General features: G+C 48.1%; 1 protein-coding gene across 1 annotated transcript in view; it reads right to left on the bottom strand.

Annotated features, from left to right (window-relative positions):
- Positions 1-16,512, bottom strand: part of TSPAN33 (tetraspanin 33) — a 65,399-nt gene extending 48,887 nt beyond the window's left edge. Inside the window, exon 1 of the mRNA XM_073652528.1 lies at positions 16,201-16,512. Within this exon, the coding sequence (XP_073508629.1) occupies positions 16,201-16,299 (99 nt within the window). The 5' untranslated portion in view covers positions 16,300-16,512. The remainder of the gene's footprint in view (positions 1-16,200) is intronic.
- Positions 16,513-20,465: the final 3,953 nt, after the last annotated feature.

Below are 20,465 nucleotides of genomic sequence, written 5' to 3' on the forward strand. Positions count from 1 at the left end.
GTTAGTTCCACGCAAGTTTATGGTTCAGTGAAAAACATCGGATCACATTATACTACATGGCTGACTATGGGCTGTGCATTATACTACATGGAGGACTATGGGATGCAATAAACTATATGGAGGACTATGGGGGGTCCCTTATATTATATGGAGGACTATTTGGGGTGCACTATACTATATGGAGGACTATGAGAGCAGCATTATACTGCATGAAGAACTATGAGGGGTGCATTATACTGTATGAAGGACTATGGGCTGAGCATTATACTATATGGAGGACTATGGGGAGTGCATTTAACTTCTACTATGGGTCCCATGACTTCTATGTACGCCTCTGGTGAGTATGATGGTTTATTTTTTCCTATACATTAAAGAACAATGGCAAAACGGGGGACATATACATATACCAGGATGGGGATACACACACATATATATATTATATTATATATATTATATATATATATATATATATATATATATACACACACATATATATATATATACAGTACAGACCAAAAGTTTGGACACACCTTCTCATTTAAAGATTTTTCTGTATTTTCATGACTATGAAAATTGTACATTCACACTGAAGGCATCAAAACTATGAATTAACACATGTGGAATTATATACTTAACAAAAAAGTGTGAAACAACTGAAAATATGTCTTATATTCTAGGTTCTTCAAAGTAGCCACCTTTTGCTTTGATGACTGCTTTGCACACTCTTGGCATTCTCTTGATGAGCTTCAAGAGGCAGTCACCATAAATAGTTTTCACTTCACAGGTGTGCCCTGTCAGGTTTAATAAGTGGGATTTCTTGCCTTATAAATGGGGTTGGGACCATCAGTTGTGTTGTGCAGACGTCTGGTGGATACACAGCTGATAGTCCTACTGAATAGACTGTTAGAATTTGTATTATGGCAAGAAAAAAGCAGCTAAGTAAAGAAAAACGAGTGGCCATCATTACTTTAAGAAATGAAGGTCTGTCAGTCCGAAAATTTGGGCAAACTTTGAAAGTGTCCCCAAGTGCAGTTGCAAAAACCATCAAGCGCTACAAAGAAACTGGCGCACATGAGGACCGCCCCAGGAAAGGAAGACCAAGAGTCACCTCTGCTTCTGAGGATAAGTTTATCCGAGTCACCAGCCTCAGAAATCGCAGGTTAACAGCAGCTCAGATTAGATACCAGGTCAATGCCACACAGTTCTAGCAGCAGACACATCTCTTCAACAACTGTTAAGAGGAGACTTTGTGCAGCAGGTCTTCATGGTAAAATAGCTGCTAGGAAACCACTGCTAAGGACAGGCAACAAGCAGAAGAGACTTGTTTGGGCTAAAGAACACAAGCAATGGACATTAGACCAGTGGAAATCTGTGCTTTGGTCTGATGAGTCAAAATCTGAGATCTTTGGTTCCAACCACCGTGTCTTTGTGCGACGCAGAAAAGGTGAACAGATGGACTCTACATGCCTGGTTCCCAACGTGAAGCATGGAGGAGGAGGTGTGATGGTGTGGGGGTGCTTTTCTGGTGACACTGTTGGGGATTTATTCAATATTGAAGGAATACTGAACCAGCATGGCTACCACAGCATCTTGCAGCGGCATGCTATTCCATCCGGTTTGCGTTTAGTTGGACCATCATTTATTTTTCAACAGGACAATGACCCCAAACACACCTCCAGGCTGTGTAAGGGCTATTTGACCAAGTAGGAGAGTGATGGGGTGCTACGCCAGATGACCTGGCCTCCACAGTCACCAGACCTGAACCCAATCGAGATGGTTTGGGGTGAGCTGGACCGCAGAGTGAAGGCAAAAGGGCCAACAAGTGCTAAGCATCTCTGGGAACTCCTTCAAGATTGTTGGAAGACCATTTCCGGTGACTACCTCTTGAAGCTCATCAAGAGAATGCCAAGAGTGTGCAAAGCAGTCATCAAAGCAAGAGGTGGCTACTTTGAAGAACCTAGAAAATAAGACATATTTTCAGTTGTTTCACACATTTTTGTTAATTATATAATTCCACATGTGTTAATTCATAGTTTTGATGCCTTCAGTGTTCATGACTATGGAAATTGTACATTCAAATACAGAAAAATCTTTAAATGAGAAGGTGTGTCCAAACTTTTGGTCTGTACTGATATATTATATATACACACACCACGATGGGGAAAGGATGAGGGACATAAATACCAGGATGGAGGGCATACATATATATACATATATCAGGATGAGGGATACATACATATATATCAGGATGGGGGGTGGGTGTGGTCCAAATCTTACACCGGGGCATATCAGACTCTAGCTACGCCATTGCATGTACCCTAAGAAGTAGTATTTGCCACACATATGCTTTCCTCATGGAGCCAGAAACTGTGCCAGACCTTCCAACAAATCGTAAGTCCAACTACAGTGATGGCAGAAAAATGGAGTTGTACTTAAGATGAGCAGAATGCTTCCTTGGAAGGTGGAGAATAGAGTCTCCCAGCATGCTGTTCATGAGGCCATTTGGAAGGAGTCTCTCCACGCATTGTAGAAAGGACATGACACAAAAATGATTCCAGCGAGTTGATATGTAACCATATGTAATGGCCTTAAAGAGTATCTGTCAAAAAGATCAACGTGGATTTCTCTGGAATAAGACATCGGATTGCAGATATCAAAGTATCATTTTATTCAATGTTTTAGGATCTACATACCCATATAAATGGTTTAGGAGGGTTAATCCGTCTGACAGATTCCCTTTAACGGCGTAGTAGTGACTACTCCAGAGCACATCTACATTGCACGGTTTCAACTAAAGACTTAAACCCTTACACCTTTCTAGGAAGACCGCTCTGCTTTTTGAGCCTCACTGAATGACCCTAGTCCATTGGCCATGTCAATAATCCAGAGCCCTCTGAAGCTCCTACTACCTGCCAGTATCCCTGGCGCCTCTTCTGGTTAGTAGGCCTGGTACAATATCATGTGTGTGTCATGCCATAACGATGACATCGCACTGGGCCTACTAATCCTAAGAGGTGCCGAGGATGATGAAAATTACAAACTGTCTCTACACATTCCATTATGCCGGCCACGGGGTGCGGTTGGCCCTGAAGAGTATAGTATTGCTATTTGTCAGTGTTGATCACCATTGTAATATTACACACTTTATAACTAAAGGATATTTTAATATATTTCAAGTAATAAGATTGGGAAAATGAAAAAAAACATACTTGTGACAATCTGCAAAAGGAATTCTGGGGCAAGACCTGGATGACAGATATAATTAGTGCCCAATGGATTACAATGGGGTCCATCAGGTTTCATCGTGAAGGGATAGAGTTGCATGCAGTCCGATTCTGTCACACTTGCTCATCACCGGCGATCCTGGGTGCAGTGGAGGACATGTCACTGGGTGCAATCTGTGCAGCTGCACGGGGCCCTGATAGGTCAGTGGGTGCACTCATGTTAGAAACAGTTTCTTCTCAGCAATTGGATTGCAGGTAAGCGATTTCAGCTAATAAACTTCATATCTCATAATAACTGGTGCATTGTGAGAGAGAAATAATTAGGTGCTATATGATAAGCTATGGGATAATGGGGGTCAATATGGTGTTCTTGCACAGGAGCCCTTTAAATCCTCAGCATGTGATTCTTTTCCTCACATTTTAAACAATGAATTAATCCTTCTCAATGCACAGGGTAAAATATGGGGAAAATTTGTGACAAGATCTGTATACTACATGTAATACAGACAGATTTTGTCATTCTTGAGCCATATGTGGACATTCTCTGAGGGTATGTTCGTGCAGACAGATCGTTCAGTACAGACAGATCGTACAGTACAGATCGTGCAGTGCAGGCACATCGTACAGTACAGATCGTGCAGTGCAGGCACATCGTACAGACAGATCGTGCAGTACAGGCACATCGTACAGGGCAGATTGTACAGTGCAGGCACATTATACGGTGCAGGCACATCGTGCAGTGCAGGCACATCGTACAGTAGAGGTGCATCGCACAGTACAGATCGCACAGTACAGATCGCACAGTAGAGGCGCATTGCACAGTACAGATCGTACAGTAGAGGCGCATCGCACAGTACAGATCGTACAGTAGAGGCGCATCGCACAGTACAGATCGCACAGTAGAGGCGCATCGCACAGTACAGATCGTACAGTAGAGGCGCATCGCACAGTCCAGATCGTACAGTAGAGGTGCATCGCACAGTAGAGGCACATCGCACAGTCCAGATCGTACAGTAGAGGCGCATCGCACAGTCCAGATCGTACAGTAGAGGCGCATCGCACAATAGAGATCGCACAGTACAGGCACATCGCACAGTACAGATCATACAGTAGAGGCGAATCGCACAGTACAGATCATACAGTAGAGGCGAATCGCACAGTAGAGGCGCATCGCACAGTACAGATCGCACAGTAGAGGCGCATCGCACAGTCCAGATCGTACAGTAGAGGCGCATCGCACAGTAGAGGCACATCGCACAGTCCAGATCGTACAGTAGAGGCGCATCGCACAGTCCAGATCGTACAGTAGAGGCGCATCGCACAGTCGAGATCGCACAGTAGAGGCGCATCGCACAATAGAGATCGCACAGTACAGGCACATCGCACAGTACAGATCATACAGTAGAGGCGAATCGCACAGTAGAGGCGCATCGCACAGTACAGATCGTACAGTAGAGGAGCATCGCACAGTAGAGGCGCATCGCACAGTACAGATCGTACAGTAGAGGAGCATCGCACAGTAGAGGCGCATCGCACAGTACAGATCGTACAGTAGAGGAGCATCGCACAGTACAGATCGCACAGTAGAGGCGCATCGCACAGTACAGATCGCACAGTAGAGGCGCATCGCACAGTACAGATCGCACAGTAGAGGCGCATCGCACAGCACAGATCGCACAGTAGACGCACATCGCAAGGTACAGATCGCATCGTAAAGTAAAGGCGCATCGCACAGTACAGATCGTACAGTAGAGGAGCATCGCACAGTAGAGGCGCATCGCACAGTCCAGATCGTACAGTAGAGGTGCATCGCACAGTAGAGGCACATCGCACAGTCCAGATCGTACAGTAGAGGCGCATCGCACAGTCCAGATCGTACAGTAGAGGCGCATCGCACAGTCGAGATCGCACAGTAGAGGCGCATCGCACAATAGAGATCGCACAGTACAGGCACATCGCACAGTACAGATCATACAGTAGAGGCGAATCGCACAGTAGAGGCGCATCGCACAGTACAGATCGTACAGTAGAGGAGCATCGCACAGTAGAGGCGCATCGCACAGTACAGATCGTACAGTAGAGGAGCATCGCACAGTAGAGGCGCATCGCACAGTACAGATCGTACAGTAGAGGCGCATCGCACAGTACAGATCGCACAGTAGAGGCGCATCGCACAGTACAGATCGCACAGTAGAGGCGCATCGCACAGTACAGATCGCACAGTAGAGGCGCATCGCACAGTACAGATCGCACAGTAGAGGCGCATCGCAAGGTACAGATCGCATCGTAAAGTAAAGGCGCATCGTACAGTGCAGATAGGGCAGTACAGGCGCATCGTACAGTGCAGGCGCATCGCACAGTAGAGATCGCACAGTAGAGGCGCATCGCACAGTAGAGATCGCACAGTAGAGGCGCATCGCACAGTAGAGGCGCATCGCACAGTAGAGGCGCATCGCACAGTAGAGATCGCACAGTAGAGGCGCATCGCACAGTACAGATCGCACAGTAGAGGCGCATCGCACAGTACAGATCGCACAGTAGAGGCGCATCGCACAGTACAGATCGCACAGTAGAGGCGCATCGCACAGTACAGATCGTACAGTAGAGGCGCATCGCACAGTAGAGGCGCATCGCACAGTAGAGGCGCATCGCATAGTCCAGATCGTACAGTAAAGGCGCATCGCACAGTAGAGGCGCATCGCACAGTAGAGATCGCACAGTAGAGGCGCATCGCACAGTACAGATCGCACAGTAGAGGCGCATCGCACAGTACAGATCGCACAGTAGAGGCGCATCGCACAGTACAGATCGCACAGTAGAGGCGCATCGCAAGGTACAGATCGCATCGTAAAGTAAAGGCGCATTGCACAGTACAGATCGTACAGTAGAGGAGCATCGCACAGTAGAGGCGCATCGCACAGTCCAGATCGTACAGTAGAGGTGCATCGCACAGTAGAGGCACATCGCACAGTCCAGATCGTACAGTAGAGGCGCATCGCACAGTCCAGATCGTACAGTAGAGGCGCATCGCACAGTCGAGATCGCACAGTAGAGGCGCATCGCACAATAGAGATCGCACAGTACAGGCACATCGCACAGTACAGATCATACAGTAGAGGCGCATCGCACAGTACAGATCGTACAGTAGAGGAGCATCGCACAGTAGAGGCGCATCGCACAGTACAGATCGTACAGTAGAGGAGCATCGCACAGTAGAGGCGCATCGCACAGTACAGATCGTACAGTAGAGGAGCATCGCACAGTAGAGGCGCATCGCACAGTACAGATCGTACAGTAGAGGAGCATCGCACAGTACAGATCGCACAGTAGAGGCGCATCGCACAGTACAGATCGCACAGTAGAGGCGCATCGCACAGTACAGATCGCACAGTAGAGGCGCATCGCACATTACAGATCGCACAGTAGAGGCGCATCGCACAGCACAGATCGCACAGTAGAGGCGCATCGCAAGGTACAGATCGCATCGTAAAGTAAAGGCGCATCGCACAGTACAGATCGTACAGTAGAGGAGCATCGCACAGTAGAGGCGCATCGCACAGTCCAGATCGTACAGTAGAGGTGCATCGCACAGTAGAGGCACATCGCACAGTCCAGATCGTACAGTAGAGGCGCATCGCACAGTCCAGATCGTACAGTAGAGGCGCATCGCACAGTCGAGATCGCACAGTAGAGGCGCATCGCACAATAGAGATCGCACAGTACAGGCACATCGCACAGTACAGATCGTACAGTAGAGGAGCATCGCACAGTAGAGGCGCATCGCACAGTACAGATCGTACAGTAGAGGAGCATCGCACAGTAGAGGCGCATCGCACAGTACAGATCGTACAGTAGAGGCGCATCGCACAGTACAGATCGCACAGTAGAGGCGCATCGCACAGTACAGATCGCACAGTAGAGGCGCATCGCACAGTACAGATCGCACAGTAGAGGCGCATCGCAAGGTACAGATCGCATCGTAAAGTAAAGGCGCATCGCACAGTACAGATCGTACAGTAGAGGAGCATCGTACAGTGCAGATAGGGCAGTACAGGCGCATCGTACAGTGCAGGCGCATCGCACAGTAGAGATCGCACAGTAGAGGCGCATCGCACAGTAGAGATCGCACAGTAGAGGCGCATCGCACAGTAGAGGCGCATCGCACAGTAGAGATCGCACAGTAGAGGCGCATCGCACAGTAGAGATCGCACAGTAGAGGCGCATCGCACAGTACAGATCGTACAGTAGAGGCGCATCGCACAGTACAGATCGTACAGTAGAGGCGCATCGCACAGTAGAGGCGCATCGCACAGTACAGATCGCACAGTAGAGGCGCATCGCACAGTACAGATCGCACAGTAGAGGCGCATCGCACAGTCCAGATCGTACAGTAGAGGCGCATCGCACAGTCCAGATCGTACAGTAGAGGTGCATCGCACAGTAGAGGCACATCGCACAGTCCAGATCGTACAGTAGAGGCGCATCGCACAGTCCAGATCGTACAGTAGAGGCGCATCGCACAGTCGAGATCGCACAGTAGAGGCGCATCGCACAATAGAGATCGCACAGTACAGGCACATCGCACAGTACAGGCACATCGCACAGTACAGATCATACAGTAGAGGCGCATCGCACAGTACAGATCGCACAGTAGAGGCGCATCGCAAGGTACAGATCGCATCGTAAAGTAAAGGCGCATCGCACAGTACAGATCGTACAGTAGAGGATCATCGCACAGTAGAGGCGCATCGCACAGTACAGATCGTACAGTAGAGGCGCATCGCACAGTAGAAGCGCATCGCACAGTACAGATAGGGCAGTAGAGGCGCATCGTACAGTGCAGGCGCATCGTGCAGTACAGGCGCATCGCACAGTAGAGGCGCATCGCACAGTACAGATCGCACAGTAGAGGCGCATCGCACAGTACAGGTCGCACAGTAGAGGCGCATCGCACAGTACAGATCGCACAGTAGAGGAGCATCGCACAGTGCAGATCGCACAGTAGAGGCGCCTCGCACAGTGCAGATCGCACAGTAGAGGCGCCTCGCACAGTGCAGATCGCACAGTAGAGGCGCCTCGCACAGTGCAGATCGCGCAGTAGAGGCGCCTCGCACAGTGCAGATCGCGCAGTAGAGGCGCCTCGCACAGTGCAGATCGTGCAGTAGAGGCGCCTCGCACAGTGCAGATCGTGCAGTAGAGGCGCATCGTGCAGATCGTGCAGTACAGGCGCATCGTGCAGATCGTGCAGTACAGGCGCATCGTGCAGATCGTGCAGTACAGGCGCATCGTGCAGATCGTGCAGTACAGGCGCATCGTGCAGATCGTGCAGTACAGGCGCATCGTGCAGATCGTGCAGTGCAGGCGCATCGTGCAGATCGTGCAGTGCAGGCGCATCGTGCAGATCGTGCAGTGCAGGCGCATCGTGCAGATCGTGCAGTGCAGGCGCATCGTGCAGATCGTGCAGTACAGGCGCATCGTGCAGATCGTGCAGTACAGGCGCATCGTGCAGATCGTGCAGTACAGGCGCATCGTGCAGATCGTGCAGTACAGGCGCATCGTGCAGATCGTGCAGTACAGGCGCATCGTGCAGATCGTGCAGTACAGGCGCATCGTGCAGATCGTGCAGTGCAGGCGCATCGTGCAGATCGTGCAGTGCAGGCGCATCGTGCAGTGCAGATCGTGCAGTGTAGGTGCATCGTACAGTACAGATCGTGCAGTACAGGCACATTGTACAGGCAGATCGTATAGTACAGGCAGATCGTACAGTACAGGCAGATCGTACCTGTACTGCACGATCTGCACTGTACGATGTGCCTGCACTGCACGATCTGTACTGTACGATGTGGCTGCACTGCACGATGTGCACTGTACGATGTGCCTGTACTGCACGAGTTGGACAGGGCAGGAGACAGGTAAGACATGCAAGACAAACCAACAAACTTGCTTCCAGGTCATCTTTTTGGCAAACAGTATTCACCATTTGTATCTGTGCCATTTATTTTCTGGTTGCTACAATCATCCACATTCACCGTTCTCCCACAAATGCGGCACACTTCATCCATATTAATCCCTCACTCCTCTCTTCTCCTATGTACAGTTGTCATGCTCTCTTCACAATGTTATACCACGCAGATCCATTCATTCCCACCATACAACGCAGGAAACGCTCTCACAAATCACTCAATCATCTGCTCACTCTCTGTATCTTCCTTCTATTAGTCGCAGGTGATATTTCTCCCAACCCAGGACCCTCCAGTAATAATAACACTAACTCTTTCCCTGTTACATTCAGAAACCCTGCTAATCTCATTAATATTCCCTGCATATCTTCTGTCTCATTCAACTGTGCCCTTTGGAATGCACGCTCAGCTTGTAATAAACTCTCTTACATCCATGACTTTTTCCTCTCTAATTCCCTCAACCTTCTGGCTCTCACTGAAACCTGGATCCAGCAGTCGGACACCACCGCCGCTGCAGCTCTCTCCTATAGTGGCCTACATTTCTCTCATACCCCGCGACCTGACAACAGATCAGGTGGAGGTGTTGGTCTGCTTCTTTCAACAAAATGTACTTTTCAGGTTATCCCCCCTGTACCCTCCCTTATCTTCCCGTCCTTTGAGGCCCACACAGTCAGACTCTACCGGCCCTTCTCCCTGCGAGTGGCGGTTGTCTATCGCCCCCCCCCGTCAATTCCTGGATCACTTTGCTGCCTGGCTTACAAATTTTCTATCCTGCGACATCCCCACGATAATCATGGGAGACTTTAACATCCCAATTGGCGATCCTCTTTCCCCATCTGCCACGCATCTTTTATCATTAACCTCCTCCTTCGGCCTTTCACAGCTTGCTAATTCTCCTACACATGAGGACGGGAACACATTGGACCTGATCTTCTCCCGGCTTTGCTCAGTACATGACTTTACTAACTCTCCCCTTCCACTCTCTGACCATAATCTTCTTTCATTCTCTGTCAAGAACTGTGACTCTACTCAAGACACTCCCACCGTCCACACTTATAGAAATTTACGCGCCATTAACACCCAGAAATTTATAAAAAGGTTGCAATCATCATTGGCCCCAATCTCCTCCCTCTCGTGTCCCGACTCTGCATTGAAGCATTATAACAAAATAATGCTATGCGCCCTGGATGAAGCCGCACCTCCTACACAAAGAACAATTCGGCATAGACGGCGACAACCCTGGCACACGCCTCAAACACGTCTTCTCCAGAGGTACTCCAGGTGCGCTGAACGGCTGTGGAGAAAATCAAATCTGCCCAAAGATTTCCTCCACTATAAATTTATGCTGAAAACATATAGCTCTGCCCTTCACCTCTCCAAACAAACCTACTTTAACAACCTCATCATCTCACTTTCCAATAATCCTAAACGACTCTTTGACACGTTTCATTCTCTCCTCAATCAAACAGCACAGGCCCCGACCACCGACCTCAGCGCTGACGATCTGGCTAACTATTTCAAAGAAAAAATTGACCATATCCGACAGGAAATTTTCTCCCAATCCCCAAATGTTATGCATGCTCCCCCCGCCACATTGTATCTTGCTCATTTTCTGACTTCGAACCAGTCACGGAAGATGAAGTGATCAGGCTCCTTGCATCTTCTCGCCCTACCACCTGCACCAGCGACCCTATTCCCTCACATCTCCTTCAGTCCCTTGCTCCAGCTGTCACCTCTCACCTAACTAAAATTTTCAACCTTTCCCTCTCATCTGGTATCTTTCCCTCTTCTTTTAAACACGCCAGCATACAACCATTACTTAAAAAACCATCCCTCGACCAGAACTGCACGGCCAACTACAGACCTGTTTCCAATCTTCCCTTTATCTCTAAACTCCTGGAACGCCTGGTCCACTCCCGTCTAATCCGCTATCTCTCAGACAACTCTCTTCTTGACCCTTTACAATCTGGTTTCCGCTCTTTACATTCTACTGAAACTGCCCTCACTAAAGTCTCTAATGATCTACTAACAGCTAAATCTAATGGTCACTACTCCCTGCTGATTCTCCTGGATCTCTCTGCAGCATTCGACACTGTGGATCATCAGCTCCTCCTCACTATGCTCCACACTATTGGCCTCAAGGACACGGTTCTCTCCTGGTTCTCCTCTTATCTCTCTGACCGCTCCTTCTCTGTGTCTTTTGCCGGCTCCTCCTCCTCCCTACTTCCTCTTACTGTCTGGGTTCCTCAAGGATCAGTCCTAGGCCCCCTTCTTTTCTCCTTATACACCGCTCCTATTGGACAAACAATCAGTAGATTCGGTTTTCAGTACCATCTCTATGCTGATGACACCCAATTATACACCTCTGCTCCGGACATCACCCCTGCATTACTACAAAAGACCAGTGATTGTCTTTCTGCTGTGTCTAACATTATGTCCTCCCTCTACCTAAAACTGAATCTGTCAAAAACTGAACTACTCGTCTTTCCTCCCTCCATTAATCTACCTGTGCCCGATATTGCCATCTCCGTTTGTGGCTCAACCATTACTCCCCAGCTACAAGCCCGCTGTCTTGGGGTCATTTTTGATTCAGATCTTTCTTTCACTCCTCACATCAAATCACTCGCTCGTTCATGTCATCTACACCTCAAAAACATCTCAAGAATCAGGACTTTTCTCACCTTTGACTCGGCAAAAACTCTTACTGTCGCTCTTATTCATTCTCGTCTTGACTATTGCAACGCTCTACTAATCGGTCTCCCTCTTACTAAACTCTCCCCTCTCCAATCCGTCCTGAACGCAGCAGCCAGGATCATATTCCTCGCCAACCGCTACTCAGATGCCTCTTCCCTGTGCCAGTCATTGCATTGGTTGCCCATCCAATATAGAGTTCGTTTTAAACTTATCACGCTTACCCACAAAGCGCTCCATGCTTCAGTACCCCCCTACATCTCCTCTCTTGTCTCAGTCTACCACCCTACACGTGCCCTCCGTTCTGCAAATGACTTGAAACTAAAATCCTCCATAATCCGAACTTCCCACTCCCGTCTCCAAGATTTCTCGCGTGCTGCGCCAATTCTCTGGAATGCACTACCCAGGACAGTTCGATTAATTCCCAATACCCACAGTTTCAAGCGAACCCTAAAAACACATTTCTTTAGACTGGCGTATCACCTAAACACACTCTGTCCATCCCAGCTTTCCCCCATATTAAAATCTTCTTCAACTTCGGGTTCAAACCAACCATGCACATAAAAGCCTCTGTCAGGACTGCACACATACTGGCTGGCGACCAGTCCATGTATTATTATTTATCCTATTCAGTATATCAAGGCTGCATTATACAATATATGTACATTTTACCTTTTGTGTCTCCCCCACTTCCTCATAGACTGTAAGCTTGCGAGCAGGGCCCTCACTCCTTTCAATATGAGATATGCTTATTCTGTATAAGTCCCCCCTAAAATTTGTAAAGTGCTGCGGAATATGTTGGCGCTATAAAAATAAACTATTATTATATTATTATTATTATATTATGTGCACTGTAGGATGTGCCTGTACTGCACGATGTGCCTGACTGCGCGATGTGCCTGCACTGCGCGATCTGTACTGTACGATGTGCCTGCACTGCACGATCTGCACTGTACGATGTGCCTGCACTGTACAATCATACAGTGCAGGCGCATCGTACAGTGCAGATCGTGCAGTACAGGCGCATCGTACAGTGCTGGCGCATCGTACAGTGCAGATCGTGCAGTACAGGCGCATCGTGCAGTGAAGGCAAATCGTACAGTACAGGCAGATCGTGCAGTACAGGCACATCGTACAGTGCAGGCAGATCGCACAGTACAGGCGCATCGTGCAGTGCAGGCGCATCGTACAGTGCAGAGCACACAGTAGAGGCGCATCGCACGGTACAGATCGTACAGGCGCATCGCACAGTAGAGGCGCATCGCACAGTACAGATCGCACAGTAGAGCCGCATCGCACAGTACAGAACGCACAGTAGAGGCGCATCACACAGTACAGATCGTACAGCAGAGGCGCATCACACAGTAGAGGCGCATCGCACAATAGAGATCGCACAGTAGAGGCGCATTGCACAGTACAGATCGCACAGTAGAGGCGCATTGCACAGTACAGATCGCACAGTAGAGGCGCATTGCACAGTACAGATCGCACAGTAGAGGCGCATTGCACAGTACAGATCGCACAGTAGAGGCGCATCGCACAGTACAGATCGTACAGTAGAGGCGCATCGCACAGTACAGGCACATCGTAGAGGCGCATCGCACAGTACAGATCGTACAGTAGAGGCGCATCGCACAGTACAGATCGCACAGTAGAGGCACATCGCACAGTACAGATCGTACAGTAGAGGCGCATCGCACAGTACAGGCACATCGTAGAGGCGCATTGCACAGTACAGATCGTACAGTAGAGGCGCATCGCACAGTACAGGCACATCGTAGAGGCGCATTGCACAGTACAGATCGTACAGTAGAGGCGCATCGCACAGTAGAGGCACATCGCACAGTACAGATCGTACAGTAGAGGCGCATCATACTGTGCAGATCGTGCAGTACAGGCGCATCATACAGTGCAGTACAGGCGCTTCGTACAGTGCAGATTGTACAGTACAGGCACATCGCACAGTACAGATCGTACAGTAGGAGCGCATCGCACAGTACAGGTGCATCGCACAGTACAGATCGCACAGTAGAGGCGCATCGCACAGTACAGATCGTACAGTAGAGGCGCATCGTGCAGGCACATCGCACAGTACAGATCGCACAGTAGAGGCGCATCGCATAGTACAGATCGTACAGTAGAGGCGCATCGTACAGTACAGATCGTACAGTACAGGCGCATCGTGCAGTGCAGATCGTGCAGTACAGGCGCATCGTGCAGTGCAGGCGCATCGTACAGTGCAGATCGTGCAGTACAGGCGCATCGTACAGTGCAGGCGCATCGTACAGTGTAGATCGTGCAGTACAGGCACATCGTACAGTACAGATCGTACAGTAGAGGCACATCGCACAGTGCAGATCGTACAGTGCAGGCGCATCGTACAGTGCAGATCGTACAGTGCAGGCGCATCGTACAGTGCAGATCGTGCAGTGCAGGCGCATCGTACAGTACAGGCACATTGTACAGGCAGATCGTACAGTACAGGCAGATCGTACCTGTACTGCACGATCTGTACTGTACGAAGTGCCTGCACTGCACGATGTGCCTGCACTGCACGATCTGTACTGTACAATGTGCCTGCACTGCACGATCTGCACTGTACGATGTGCCTGCACTGCACGATGTGCCTGAACTGCACTGTACGATGTGCCTGCACTGTACGATGTGCCTGCACTGCACTGTACGATGTGCCTGCACTGCACAATCTTACAGTGCAGGCGCATCGTACAGTGCAGATCGTGCAGTGCAGGCGCATCGTACAGTACACATCGTGCAGTGCAGGCGCATCGTACAGTGTAGGCACATTGTACAGTACAGATCGTGCAGTACAGGCACATTGTACAGTACAGATCGTGCAGTACAGGCACATTGTACAGTGCAGACACATTGTGCAGTACAGATCGTGCAGTGCAGGCACATTGTACAGTACAGATCGTGCAGTGCAGGCACATTGTACAGTACAGATCGTGCAGTGCAGGCACATTGTACAGTACAGATCGTATAGTGCAGACACATCGTACAGTACAGATCGTATAGTGCAGACACATCGTATAGTGCAGACACATCGTACAGTGCAGATCGTGCAGTGCAGGCGCATCGTACAGTGCAGATCGTGCAGTGCAGGCGCATCGTACAGTGCAGATCGTGCAGTGCAGGCGCATCGTACAGTGCAGATCGTGCAGTGCAGGCGCATCGTACAGTGCAGATCGTGCAGTGCAGGCGCATCGTACAGTGCAGATCGTGCAGTGCAGGCGCATCGTACAGTACAGGCACATTGTACAGGCAGATCGTACAGTACAGGCAGATCGTACCTGTACTGCACGATCTGCACTGTACGATGTGCCTGCACTGTACGATGTGTACTGTACGATGTGCCTGCACGATGTGCACTGTACGATGTGCCTGCACTGCACGATGTGCACTGTACGATGTGCCTGCACTGCACGATCTGCACTGTACGATGTGCCTGCACTGCACGATCTGCACTGTACGATGTGCCTGCACTGTACGATCTGCACTGTACGATGTGCCTGCACTGTACGATGTGCCTGCACTGCACGATCTGCACTGTACGATGTGCCTGCACTGCACGATCTGCACTGTACGATGTGCCTGCACTGCACGATCTGCACTGTACGATGTGCCTGCACTGCACGATCTGCACTGTACGATGTGCCTGCACTGTACGATGTGCCTGCACTGCACGATCTGCACTGTACGATGTGCCTGCACTGTACAATCGTACAGTGCAGGCGCATCGTGCAGTACAGATCGTGCAGTGCAGGCGCATCGTACAGTACAGATCGTGCAGTGCAGGCGCATCGTACAGTGTAGGCACATTGTACAGTACAGATTGTATAGTGCAGACACATTGTACAGTACAGATTGTATAGTGCAGACACATTGCACAGTACAGATTGTATAGTGCAGACACATTGCACAGTACAGATCGGATAGTGCAGACACATCGTACAGACACATCGTACAGTGCAGATCGTATAGTGCAGACACATCGTACAGTGCAGGCAGATCGTACAGACACATCGTACAGTGCAGGCAGATCGTACAGACACATTGTACAGTCCAGGCAGATCGTACACTACAGACAAATCTCCTGGGAAGTGGAAGCAATGTCACTGTGAACAGACAGTAGTCACCCCACTGCCCACACCCGTGGGTACAGTCACACGGCAGCGCTTTTCTAGGACTTGTACAGTAGTACTGCAGCCATCAGGATAAGTGCCCGAGCTGTGCCCAGGAATGTGGGTACCCCATGGCATGTGGTGAGCCATACACAAGTCCAGAGCAGAATGACAGCAACTCACCCAGAAGAGCGTGTTGAAGAAGAAGAGGAGATACTTCACCACGGGACTAACGAAGGAGAAATCCTCCCCGGTGACGCCGGTGGCCGCTCTCCTCGCCATGGCTGTATTCTCTGCAGCTTCTTGTACCAGAGACCCCAACACACGAGTACCGGGGGACTAATTAATTAAGGGCACAGCGCCCCCTAGCGTTGCCAGTCGCTAGGCTCATTGATCAGCCGCAGGCATTTCTGAATGATCCTCGGCCGGAGGACGCGCCTGCACTGCTAGCTGCCGCCCGCTCCCCGGCTTATCATTCCACGCCAGCGTTTACCTGTCGCTGATTGGCGCGCTGCTCTGCCAGCTGCCTGCTGATTGGTCTCTTCAGCTGTCTATCACAGGCTGAGGACACGGACACCTGTATGAGGCAGTGGCGGCTCACTGGACCGTGCACTAGGAACGCAAACAACATGGTGTATAGAGTTAGACGTGACGTGGTGTGAACGCAGAGGAAGGATTGGTTATGGGAAGAGACGTTCTGTGTGCTCTGCTCGGTGACTTTCTAATCCACAGGTGTGAGGCAGTTGTCCATAGCAACCAATAGGCTCTCACAGCTGTTATTGGAAACTGATGGCCGCTGTTACTGGTTGCCATGGGCCACTGCCCAGATTCCCTGTCTAGTCTACACTTGTGCCTTCTTTATGGTACAGTGCTGGGTACGGTCAGTGGACGGCATGTGCTCTGGTCACACCTGCTTTTCGGGTCGTCCTCTACTCAGTTTTGGAGAAGTTTTCTTTTTAGTGGTCAGTACCCGGCGCCTGTGAATAGCGGTCACTTTGCTGCTGTTCACAGTCTCCGGAGTCGGTTTCGAGGAACGCGGACTACGGCGGAGCTGTGTGGGAACATTTCTGCTAATAAATTGGTGAACGAGGGACTGTCTATTGTTTTTATTTCTGTCTTTTTATGCTTTCAGGTTTCCATTTCTTGTCTACTTTGGATTCGGTGGATTACGTTGGACCTGCCTGGGATATTTTTAATTTTTAACAAATTGGTGAATGAGGGATAGTGTGGGGGAGTCTTTATTCAAATAAAGTGTTTTTTTTCTGTGTGTCTTTTTATTTTTTATTACTGGGTGTCTATTACTAACCCTGAGGGTTTGATTGCAGCTGTGACTTTTGACAAGTCACAGCTGTCATCAAACCCAACTACTATTACCCCGATTGCCACCGCACCAGGGCAATTGGGAAGAGCCGGGCAAAGCGCACATCTAATGTGATGCGCCACTTCTGGGGAGGCTGCGGGCTGGTATTTTTAGGCTGGGAAGGGCCCAATAACCAGGGACCTTCCCAGCCTGATATTATAAGCCCACAGCTGTCTGCTTTACCTTGGCTGGTTACAAAAAATAAGGGGAACCTCACATATTTAAAATTATTTATTTGGTTAAACAAAGCTAAACACCCTTTAGTGCCACATGAAAGGCACTAAAGTGTGCAAGTTTATTATATGTAGGGGGATTGTGAAATTATACACACGTGGTCAAAATTGTGGGTATCCCTCGTTTAATGAAAGAAAAACCCACAATGGTCACAGAAATAACTTGAATCTGACAAAAGTAATAATAAATTAAAAATCTTTGAAAATGAACAAATGAAAGTCAGACATTGCTTTTCATCCCTGCTTCCACAGAATTTTAAACAAAAATTAAACTCATGAAATAGGCCTGGACAGAAATGATGGTACCCCTGAAAATAATGTGACAAAAGGGACATGTTAAATCAAGTTGTGTCCACTAATTAGCATCACATGTGTCTACAATCTTGTAATCAGTCAGTGGGCCTGTATATAGGGCTACAGATACTCACTGTGCCGTTTGGTGACATAGTGTGTACCACACTCAACATGGACCAGGCGAAGTAAAGGAAAGAGTTGCCTCAGGAGATTACAAAGAAAATTATAGACAAGCATGTTAAAGGTAAAGGTTATAAGACCATCTCCAAGCAGCTTGATGTTCCTGTGACTACAGTTGCACATATTATTCAGAAATTTAAGATTCATGGGACTGTAGCCAACCTCCCTGGACGTGGCCGCAGGAGGAAAATTGATGACAAATCTAAGAGACGGATAATACGAATGGTAGCAAAAAAGCCGAGCAAAACTTCTAAAGAGATTAAAGGTGAAGTTCAAGCTCAAGGAACATCAGTGTCAGATCGCATCATCCATCGTTGTTTGATTCAAAGTGGACTTCATGGGAGACGACCAAGGAGAACAACATTGTTGAAAAAAAAATCATAAAAAAGCCAGACTGGAATTTGCCAAACTACATGTTGACAAGCCACAAAGCTTCTGGGAAAATGTCTTATGGACAGATGAGACAAAAATGGAAGTTTTTGGCAAGGCACATCAGCTCTATGTTCACAGATGGAAAAATGAAGCATATCAAGAAAAGAACACTGTCCCTACTGTGAAACATGGGGGAGGCTGTTATGTTATGGGGCTGCTCTGCTGCATCTGGCACAAGCTGTCTTGAATCTGTGCAGGGTACAATGAAATTTCAAGACTATCAAGGGATTCTAGTGAGAAATGTGCTGCCCAGTGTCAGAAAGCTCGGTCTCAGTCGCAGGTCATGGGTCTTGCAACAGGATAATGACCCAAGAATGGCTAAGAGGAAAACATTGGACTATTCTGAAGTGGCCTTCTATGAGCCCTGACCTAAATCCTATTGAGCATCTTTGGAAAGAGCTGAAACATGCCGTCTGGAAAAGGCAACCTTCAAACACGAGACAACTGGAGCAGTTTTCTCATGAGGAGTGGGCCAAAATACCTGTCGAGAGGCGCAGAAGTCTCATTGACAGTTACAGGAATCGTTTGATTGCAGTGATTGCCTCAAAAGGTTGTTCAACAAAATATTAAGTTAAGAGTACCATCATTTCTGTCCAGGCCTATTTCATGAGTTTAATTTTTTTTTAAAAATCTGTGGAAGCAGGGTTGAAAAGCAATGTCTGACTTTCATTTGTTCATTTTCAAAGATTTTTAATCTATTATTACTTTTGTCAGATTCAAGTTATTTCTGTGACCATTGTGGGTTTTTCTTTCATTAACCACTTCGTACCAGAGCCTGTTTTTGCCTTCGTGTCCGGGCCAATATTTTCAATTCTGACCACTGTCACTTTATGAAGTAATTACTCTGGAACGCTTCAACGTATTCCCCTGATTCTGAGATTGTTTTTTCGTGACATATTGTACTTCATGATACTGGTAAAATTTCTTCGATATAACTTACGTTTATTTGTGAAAAAATCGGAAATTTGGCAAAAATTTTGAAAATTTTGCAATTTTCTAACTTTGAATTTTCATGCCCTTAAATCAGAGAGATGTGTCACACAAAATAGTTAATAAATAACATTTCCCACATGTCTACTTTACATCAGCACAATTTTGGAACCAAAATTTTTTTTTGTTAGGGAGCTATAAGGGTTAAAAGTTGACCAGCGATTTCTCATTTTTCCAACAAAATTTACAAAAACATTTTTTTAGGGACCACATCATATTTGAAGTCACTTTGAGGGGTCTTTATGACAGAAAATACCAAAAAGTGACACCATTCTAAAAACTGCACCCCTCAAGGTGCTCAAACCCACATTCAAGAACTTTATTAACCCTTCAGGTGCTTCACAGGAATTTTTGGAATGTGGAAGAAAAAAATTAATATTTAACTTTTTTCACAAAAATGTTACTTTAGACCCAATTTTTTCTATTTTCACAGGGGTAACAGGAAAAAATGGACCCCAAATTTTTTTGTGCAATTTCTCTTGAGCGTGCTGATACCCCATATGTGAGGGAAAACCACTGTTTGGGCGCACTGCAGGGTTCGGAAGGGAAGGAGCGCCATTAGACTTTTTGAATATAAAATTTGTCTGAATAATTAGCAGACGCCATGTTGCGTTTGGAGAGCTCCTGATGTGCCTAAACAGTGGAAACCCCCCACAAGTGACACCATTTTGGAAACTAGACCCCTTAGGGAACTTATCTAGATGTGTGGTGAGCACCTTGAACCCCAAGGTGCTTCACAGAAGTTTATAATATTGAGCTGTAAAAATAAAATTTTCACATTTTTCCCACAAAAACGTTTTTCATCCCTTAATTTTGCATTATCATAAGGGTAATAGGAAAAATTGCACCATGAAATTTGTTGTGCAATTTCTCCTGAACACGCTGATACCCCATATGTGGAGGCAAACCACTGTTTGGGCGCGCGGCAGGGTTTGAAAGGGAAGGAGCGCCATTTGACT

The sequence above is a fragment of the Phyllobates terribilis genome, unplaced genomic scaffold (assembly GCF_046119375.1).
Source record: "Phyllobates terribilis strain yellow unplaced genomic scaffold, ASM4611937v1 Scaffold_11__3_contigs__length_659146591, whole genome shotgun sequence".
Taxonomy (NCBI): domain Eukaryota; kingdom Metazoa; phylum Chordata; class Amphibia; order Anura; family Dendrobatidae; genus Phyllobates; species Phyllobates terribilis.